The sequence below is a fragment of the Haliotis asinina genome, chromosome 2 (assembly GCF_037392515.1).
Source record: "Haliotis asinina isolate JCU_RB_2024 chromosome 2, JCU_Hal_asi_v2, whole genome shotgun sequence".
NCBI lineage: Eukaryota > Metazoa > Mollusca > Gastropoda > Lepetellida > Haliotidae > Haliotis > Haliotis asinina.
Genome location: NC_090281.1, coordinates 59620659 through 59630922, shown reverse-complemented (window position 1 = coordinate 59630922; position 10264 = coordinate 59620659). Strand labels below are relative to the sequence as shown.

Genomic DNA, 10264 nt, shown 5'->3' with positions numbered 1-10264 from the left:
TCACGATGAAGCCCTGCGTTCAATCACCCACATGGTTATAATATGTGAAGCACACTTCGGGTGTCCCCCGTTGTGATATTGGTGGGATATCGCTATTCTGAACGCGGCGTAAAATCTTATATTGGAACATGGCGTCTAATAACGCGGCCATCGGCAGACAACCAAGTTCATTCAACAACTTTGCTTTCTAACTAAGGAAACAAACAAGTAAATAAATATATATATCGTTATAAAACATTTTAGTAACAACGTATATACATATAAAAACAGATATGGTGTCGGGTGTCGAGGTAACGATACAATCCCGAGTGACAGCTAGGTGACAGCTAGGTGACAGCTAGGTGACAGCATGAATTGTGCATACATCACGATCTTCCATCAGGCAGGGTAGATCTGAGGGTCAGGACGGAGGTGGGTGTGGTGTTCACCCTCGGCGCTCCCGGACACACCAGCGGTCGTTCTGTAGCGTGTACCTCGTCTTACATTGATCACACACGTACTTGGAGCGACACACTTCACAATTGGAATCGTCACAGTCTGCAACATACGCACATTCTCATCATTATAAGTGTTCAGGCAACTAGTACATGCTCAAGGCCCATTAATGCTTTTCCCTTCGATCATTTGATGTCAGTCTCAACGGCACACCATAGTACCATTCTCAAAATACTACAGCTCAGGGTGAGTGAGTTTAGGTTTACGCCGCACTCAGCAATATTCCAGCTATATGGGGGCGGTCTGTAAATAAACGAGTCTGGACCAAACAATCCAGTGATCAACACCATGAGCATCGATCTGCACAATTGGGAACCGATGACATGTGTCAACCAATTGAGCGAGCCTGACCACCCGATCCCGTTAGTCGCCTGTTACGACAAGCATAGTCGGTGTTTATGGCAGGCCTGGGTTGCTGAAGGCCTATTCTACCCCGGAACCTTCACGGGTCACTATAGGTCAGAACCAATGGTGCCTAAACGTACAAACGCGCCAACATTTTCTGTACACTGCTTGTACGCCCTTATCTCCAGCGTTCTCATGAGTGATAAAACGAAACTACTCATTTTAAATGTTTGTTTAAAAACAATTATATGTTCTTTTCTCGACGCTCTGCCCATTTCTATTGCTCTTTGTCGTGATAGTGCTGGAACTCAAATTCACTCGCTCTTTTCTCAACTGTTTCAACTGAATAAACAATGCGATCTTTTTGTACACAATTATATTACCCTTTTTCGATCGGTTTTCTGATAAACAGAACACATTCTAGTTTTATCCATATCTAGGGTGGTTCTAGTTATGTCCCTTGCAGCTTAGTTTTCTTCAGTTGTAATGTATTCAGAGACTATAACAAACATAATTACTCACTGTTACAGAAGCCAACGGGATTGCAGAAGGCCCCGCGTCCGCAACCAGGAACACACACACCGACCCTGCAAAGAATATTAACATGAATCTTTTTTCATATTCTGATGGCAGATTACTACAGATACAGAAAGTGGCATTTGTCGATGAGGAACTGTTATACATTTGCACGCATGTTCCGACATTTGAAAAGGCACATCAAAGCGAACGTAAAATATTTCCCCCTTTTTTTTGTAAATGACGTTTGTGAGCTTCGGGTTTTCAGCCAGCAGACAAGCTTATTGTCAACAAACATTTAATGCAAAGTTGTAGATCTGTAGATAAGATGGTGTGGTTTGAGCTCCAGTCGCTCAATACTGTTTTAATTACCCGTTAATGCGCTTCACACACAGGTTTCCTTGACACCGTGTACATCCAAAACTCCCGGCACAAGATCCAGGTCGACAGGTCGATCCACAGTCTGTAAACAGAACTCACTACTGTAACGACGATCATGTATACAAGGATATTTCCGAAATGTCACATGCTGGTTCAGATATATACTCTTCCATAAAGTAAGGGAACTTCATTTTCAATGTACGATTCAAAATATTTATTTCTGTCTGTCTTTAAAAAATGGGAGATATATCGGAGTCGATCAATGTGATGATGTGTTTGAGAGTGCGTCGCCATGTGCATTTCTTAATGATCATAGTTGTTTGTACAATGATAGGCGTATGACATGGAATTTGCATGTGCACCATCTTCAGGCGTATGACATGGAATTTGCATGTGCACCATCTTCATTTTACAACAACAATAAAATGGTTTCAATCAAACGCTAACAACTGTTACTGTGTGATGCAAGTTGATAAATTACTCGTATGCAGTGATTTATCGGTGATTGTCGGTGATTTACCTTGGTAACAGTCAACATCAAGAACGACACCCCATGCCTGCGTACGACGCTACTACATTGTGTTTAGAAACGGTGATAAGAAATGTAGTGGTACGTTCATATGATGTCTGTCTGGGAAAAGTCTGTTAACGCTTCTACTTCCTATCAAATTGAAAGTTCAACTTCCCCTACTTTTTTAAACAGCACATGAATATTTCTCTTTCAGCTATACAGAGCGATTTTAACGACGCCAGGACCTGTGCATTATGTCTCAACAAAATGGACCCAGGCACACTCTGTCCCGGCTCAATCACATGGTTTGCGAGGTACCGTCAGCGATAGAGGAAAACTAGCGATGGCAAGAATCAACAATGGTTGACGTATAATTTCAGTGTGGGAAATAGTTTTTGCTAGCCAGTCGGGATAGGTGTCCCTGAAAGATACTAGCTTTCATAATTTACAAGCCCGAAATCTGAATGCAGCAAAAAATTACAATAAATGAAAACAAGATACTTTTTTGGCCTGAAGTGAAATTTATCCTTAAGCTGCTAACATGATGAACTGTTTTCAGACCATAATCCTTGTATTACAAGGTCGGAGAGAGTGATATCCGAGAGAGCCCGTCCTTTTCAGTGACTGTCGAGATTTACTGGTCCGAATGGATTTTTACTAGCTAGCCACGGGCTACAATTGTACAGTGGTTTGGTCACTGTTGTTGGGTATCCTGTCTGCACATACATAGGTATCTTTCTTAATTCGTTTACTGAATAACTTCGGTGTGCATTTCGGTGGCACTGATCATTGATGTGTATCTGAAGGTCAAAGGTACTCTGATCAATCAGATTTGTACATTTCTTTTGAATAAATATGATACACACATGCCCACAATACTCACTGTTGTTGAAGAACAAAGCCGAGGAGTAGCAGACGACCAGACAGAGAGTCAGGGCAAACAGCACAGAGTTCGTCATGGTGGAAGAAAGTGACTCTCTACAACACTTCTCCTGTATATAAACATACATACGTCCGCCTGTCTCCTGTATATATACACACTTACGTCCGCCTGTCGCAGTGATTCTCGGAATTGTGACGTAAACCATCGAATCATCTGTGGAACTTGTACCGGAACCATTACATCATTCATTTCGTCAACAACGTGCTCGTAGCTAGTGCAGCAAGGGGGAGTGTCGGGAGAGCGGGCCTGCAGTGTCGACTGGAGAGCTAGGCAGGGGGTTTTCGTTCATCATGACACATAGTCACACATGGTACATCAAACTTTATCTCGCTGTTTTAACACAATAATGAATGTACTCCATCGTCATGTTGATTATTCAGAACAAATGCGGTCGGCCAAGCGACTTTACTTCGTGGAAAGGTTCATTTTCGCAATCGGTGACCTATTTTGACATATTTACCATCGTTACCAAGATTTTCTAAGATATATAATAGATTAATCACTCACATCAGCCCACGTAGTAACACACCAATCCAAGACGACAGCTCTGCCAGTGGAACAGCTTCCCTGTTGAGAAGAGCTGAATAACTGCATATTCAAAAACGGTTTCTTATCTGGGCATAAAACATGTCCCGGGAATATTTTACGTTTTCTAAAATCTGGGTGAGGTTTTGTTTCAGTATGGTCTAACCAGCCCAAGGAAAACACGTTGTTTTGGTAGATTCTTCATGCTCTCGCTGTTTTTATGAGATTGTTGTTGTTGTCGTTGTTGACGACAGCTGTGGTGTACTCAGTCCAATGGTGCTGATAACACCAGCCTCAACTAAACGTGCGCCAGTGCGTCACCTCGGACAGCTATGTGGTTAAATTATTCTCAAACTTTTCGAAAATCGGATGTTTTTTATTTTTATTTGTTTTGCTTTGGGTGGATTTTGAACGGTAACTTTCAAGTCTACGGGAAAATATCTACATATACCTTAGTTCACAACGCAGTTGGTTTGTTTATTTCGTTTGTTCCGGTCTGGTATAAAAAAAACTAGGCAGAGTCGTGACATGGAATAACATCTTGTAGTTCTACGCAGGCAATGGCCTCGTTTCGCTCAAGATTCGAGTTCCATTCCTCATGTCAATTAGGTGCCTGGACCTCTTGGGGGTGATATGCTTAATATGATCTTGTTGCAATATTGCTGAAACATGATGCTATTAGACACTGGTTTTTAACGTGGCTGCAAATGTTGCATATATCGTCATCGTCATCGTTTCAATTGTTTCAGTCCTATACTCCTAAAAAAAGTAGAGGAACTACTCTCAATGTACGGTTGTCGAAATTGGGAGATACACTATGATTGAATCAATATTGACAATAATCATGGATGTTTTGAGAATGCATCACCACATGGATTTCATTCAAAGCAAAGCTGTTCGTTCCGTTATCCTCCTTGTTGGGTGACTGGTGTATGGCATGAAAATTTCAGGTTTAGTCAGTAGTATGTGATTTGACCCTGAAAACCCTGACCATGCACAGATGCAAGAAAATTGTCGGAAAAATGGTCAACAGTGATTTATCGAGCTGCCTCAAAAATGTCAAAATTCATAATGACACCCCATGCACGTGTAGGAGGCTCCCACGTTGTGCACGTGCTGCCCATGCATTGTGTTTGCGTGTGGTGATAACGTGAAATGATGCTGCACACACAAGATGAATGTCGTTGTAACTTTCTTCAATGGGTTTTCTTTCTACCAGACTTCAAAGTTCAGGTTCCCCTACTTTTTGGGTTTTTTTAAAGAGTATATAATATCATATATTACTTGACACGGAAAGGTAGTCCTGAAACAGTTTAGTGTCAGAGCTGCGCTGGGCAATACCCCTCTCAGAGAGCACTCACGAAAAATAGACAAATGCAGTTTCTGGTTATAATCAATGTACGAAATAATCACTGGCCCGCTTGTCCCTGGCTAGTAAAATTCCAGTTGGGCCAGTAAATCTGCACTGTCACTGGCCCGACTGGCTAGTGAGTCACGGGATCATCTTGTAAATATAACACCCTCTCCGATTTGTTTAATTATACTTTTCAGCCGGTCCGAATTTGCTCGTGTAAGAGTGAAAATAGACACCACAAGCAGTTTTGGTTACACTGAATTCCAGTTCCCTGTTTCATGGGAAAAGGGTATTTACAAATGAATTTTAATCTAAAACTTCAAGAACACAGTATTTCTATATTTTATGGCGAGATGTAGGCATCTAAGAAATTATCTAGAAATCACAGACTGTTTCACAATGCATCTGGCTCACAGGTTACATCAGTTATGTGTTTTTTGCGCTTATTCGGTGTAGTTCTGAAACGCACAATGAGACTGATATGATATCAATTCCATATCAGATCGCCAGTTTTCTAGTTGCAGAGCCTCGTTTTGAGATTTGCACGATTTTCTGGTTTCCGTTTGTCAGGGCTCGCTGTACGACAGAGCTTAGATGTGGCAAATAATAATGATTAACACTTATGTATTCAGTTAAATGAATTCGTCTAAAATGAGATGGTACGACGTAGTTGTCAGCAGAACCATCCTAAACGTGCCAGAACAACACCGCGGACTAGTCAGCTTTGTCTACGGGACAATGAGGGCTTTACACGATTTTGACAAGACAGTGTCTGTTGTACAGATTCAAAATATGCCTTACGACCTTGTTTCCTGTGACTAAGCATGAACCAATGGTGGCGGGAGTTATCTTGTGGATATCGGTAATGGGTGACAGTTAAACGTAGCAAAAGGATACGAGAACTAATTACATGTAGTTACATATGCATGTGCGCAGTTTCCTCTGGATTGAATCAGATGTGGGTTTTGCCACTCCTGATCTCTTTATTGTAAATTTACGTAAGTTTAAACAGACTCATTCTCGATGTAGTTGCAGCTATCAAAATAGGTGCTGTAATAGGCAGATTTGTAGGCATTTTAGGCGAACGGTACACTTGGTGAGACGATATACTGAATACGACTGTCATTTAGCATAGTGAAGGATACGAGAACTAATTACATGTAGTTACATATGCATGTGCGCAGTTTCCTCTGGATTGAATCAGATGTGGGTTTTGCCACTCCTGATCTCTTTATTGTAAATTTACGTAAGTTTAAACAGACTCATTCTCGATGTAGTTGCAGCTATCAAAATAGGTGCTGTAATAGGCAGATTTGTAGGCATTTTAGGCGAACGGTACACTTGGTGAGACGATATACTGAATACGACTGTCATTTAGCATAGTGCAGTGATTAAAAAGGTTAATGCATTCATGGCCGCTTTCGTTTACTTTAGTGGAAATGGTGACAAACTTTGTAATGTAACTGCAAATGCTATTAGAAGTGTATCGATGTTCATTGATCATGCTATGAAAGAAAGTGTGTGAATGTGGAACCATGTACTATAACTTAGTATAACCCTTCAGCCTCATGATGATGAAAAGTGGTGTTAACACAGACACGGAAAGAGTTCAGGTCAGTTTGACTTTCAAGCTCTCCAGCCTGTGAAATAAAATCGTTGCGTCAAATCACAATAAAAAAATAAAAAAAGATTTCATGGTAGTTGGGTTTTTCAAAACACCTTGTTCAAAAACGTCCCAAGCATCCCAATATGGAATAGACGCCCATGTGGTGACGCTCCGAGACGGAGATATCAATGAACATTGAACACAAAAAGGTTTGTTAACAGTTAATGTCTCGAATAAGATTGTGGGTTCTTACATGATTCATGTGGGATCATTTTTCATTTACCTGGCATTGCCTTGCACCGGTAACTACACACTGGTCATCTATGCCATGCACGCATTTGTATGTTTCACAAAACAAATTTAAAACAGTATGTCGCTCACAAACAATGGAGTGGGATTAAGCAAAGTGCGGTTAAGTACATTTTCCTCCATCACAGACACCACTGCATCAACATTGGGGTCGGCTTGAGCAGGACCCAACAGAGGCAATCCCCTTGTGTTGTACAAGATGCACTGCTGTCAGTACAAGATGTACGCCACGGATGATTGGATTTTCCGCCTTCGCCTCCACAACTCAGTGTTCCAGGTAAGACAAACCAGTGGTCGACAGAATGAGCACTGTCCCACTCAACCAGGCCACATTCTGCGATATTGTGGCTGTTACCCGTGTGGTTGATGGTCAGATTCACACTGATGATTGTTCGATTGACTATATTCAAGTCCTAGGTGTCGAGCACCTTGTACTCGTCTAGGTGCATTACACAGGTGGACCTGCAACGCACTTTGGGGTAACTGGTACTGACACTACTGAGTGGTACAGTTATGAAGTCCTGCTGATGTGTGGTCGTACTCAGTAACGAATCGCTACACGTGATCACAGCAAACAGGCTGTGATACTCCTGATCAATGTGCAAGTCTATGCATCAAACCATGCAGGTGATAACTAACTCATTTCTTAGCCAAGAGGTAAAAGCGCTCTCCCGTCACTCTGGGAGCCCGAGTTTGATCCCGTATGTCATTGAACTACACGTGGAGTGTAGGGTAAAAGATAAAGGATGATATGCAACAATTGAGACACTATTTAAGTCCGAGAGTTCAGTTGTGTTACAGTAGTATATGTCAAGGTTCTACAGAAATATTATTAAAATCTAAGTATTTTAAATATTTAAATACTTACCTTACCATAGGTCTTATGCATATTACCTCAAGCTTCGCTAGAAGAGATCAGACAGTCGTCGATTCGCCATTCCCTAGATGGCTACCTCACGTAATCTACAAATGTAGTCACGGAAGTGACGTGATCTCCCCACTCGCGCAAGCGCGAACTATCCAAAAATCACATTTACTTCTAGCGTTCGTCTGTTAGGACGTGTTTGGTTCGCTTAGTTTACCAACTTTGTGGTTCAATAAAGTTGTTTCCTCACGGGTAGGTATGGTTTGTATCCCTTAGGTGTGCGTGTTAAGGTAAGTAATCATTTAACTACACTTACTCTGCTACCTCGTGTTGTTTTTTTTCTCTCACTTCGGGGTGGGTTCGCCCGCGTCGTGTGTGAGTGCGGCATGGCGTCCGTGGGGGTATTATATCTTACTGGTTTTTCTTCCTCCAGACACTATTAAAGTCCGAGAATGCAGCTGTGTTGCAGTAGTATATGTCAAGGTTCTACAGAAATATTAGTCTAATATTTACACCCTTTTCTTAAGATCCCTAGGTTTTGGACCTTATGAAGTCAAAAGTCGAAGAGGTACCAAACCTTATTGTATGACGTCATCGGTGTCATTTGATTGTTTTTGTTTTGCTTCATCCACAAGCCTTAACCCCCTGGATGCCGAGCTTTTTTTCAGGCGCACATTTTCGTAAGGTTTGAAAAGTGAACGTTGTGCGAGAATTGCGCTTGCGTGGTCCTGGATCTGCGTACGGCCATAAAATTGCACAGAAATGTAGAATATTTAATTTCCTATCCGTTGGTATAAATATAATTGTGATTACCTCAGGGGTTTGAGAAATAGACACTGCTAAAAGCTGTCCAAAACTTTTGTGTGTGTTGAAAAACAGTAAATTTCTCCGTTTCTTATCGTGCACCAATAATTGCACTCTGCTACGACTTTTTTAATTTGGCATCTTTACGGAAAGTGTGAGCGAAGAAAATACAGCTTGATATCTGAACGACGTAAGTGTATATGAAATGGATGTATGTGCTAATGCATAACGTCATGCTCACAAAATAAAAAATGACCAGCAATAAATGTCAAAAATCGATTTTCTACTATGACGTCAAATGTCGACAGAGAGGTCATGCACGTATAAAGATAAGGGGGCATAACTCCGCTATGGGTTGCATTAGGTCAAGGTAACTCCGATCACATGGAGAGAATTTGCTGTGGATATGGACAGTATATTTTCGTGATGTTTTGTTCACAGTGAACCAAACTATTCCAATACAAATTTCCCCAATGTGACAGAATACCTTTTGGTAGTTTCACAATTTGTAAGAAAACATGCAAATATACTACATAAAAAAACAGGCAATAGCGATTTGGATGTCCCTGTCCGATACATATTTTAGTTCTTAGATTCCCATATTCTCCTGTTTGTGTATATGTATTTTTATTAATTTTCCATCATTATTAACGGAGTAACAGCCACATTTTCAAACGTAATGAAATAACTGAAAATAATGCGACATTTTTTAGTTGACGTCACGGCATGTTTTGTGCATTTTGTGACGTCGGAAAAAGACTACTCTGGTTGCTGATTAGTATATATCTAACCTAATTTCTACTCAATGTGTAAAAGATCTCGTCTTCTGTGTCAGAATTCAACACTTTTTAGCCAAAATATGAAATGAATGGTTTTATCACTGAAATAGTGTCCTGAATATATCAACAATTACACGGTTTTACTACATATCTTATTGTGAGCAACACGCGCACCTGTCTAGCATCAGTTTAGCGTAAATGAAAATTTCACAACACCTGAATATTCATTGAGTATTCATTTAGGAAAAAGACTTTTCTTCTCGTGATTATGAAATCAATTCCCTTCATAAGTATGCAATGAAAGGTACAAAGAGATCGCTTTTTCAGTAAAGAAGTATTAGAAAATGGACGTAAGGCTTGTCCAAATTAAGACTTGACCTGATTCATATATTTTTAACAATTTCCGTATAAATATTGTTTGAGTTAGACATTCTGCCATCAGATATATTTTAATCGCATTTGAATTGACTTTATTATCGAAAAACAATGATAATGAATCATGAAACGTTTTGACAAAGTCGCACCTGGTCAATTAATATTCATAATAGTTTTGTCTATAAAAACGACACAAACCAATACAATGAACAAGACAATTCCTTTAAATAGTAGTATGTGTGCCCCTACATTTGATAAAATGTACAAATCATTTTCATTAATATTATCCGTTTTACTTATAAGTTGGAAGTAAATCGCTGTTTATTAACCTGTTCATATGAAACTGCAATATTTGTCCCAACGTATTGAATATTGCACATGACGGGAACTAAAGCATATGTTGCAGTAATGGCTACGTGTGATCTTCTAACACTTGTGTAGAGGCTTAAAATGTGG

At 40.3% G+C, this 10264-nt stretch overlaps 1 protein-coding gene across 1 annotated transcript; it reads right to left on the bottom strand.

The window, feature by feature from the left end:
• Window positions 1-222: 222 nt before the first annotated feature.
• On the bottom strand, window positions 223-7952 carry LOC137274034 (uncharacterized). Its single transcript, XM_067806991.1, has 5 exons — window positions 7854-7952; window positions 3132-3758; window positions 1729-1819; window positions 1363-1427; window positions 223-537 (listed from the first exon to the last, which is right to left on the bottom strand). Exons 2-5 carry the CDS (start codon window positions 3334-3336, stop codon window positions 425-427), a joined length of 474 nt encoding a protein of 157 aa, XP_067663092.1. The 5' UTR covers window positions 3337-3758; window positions 7854-7952; the 3' UTR covers window positions 223-424.
• Window positions 7953-10264: the final 2312 nt, after the last annotated feature.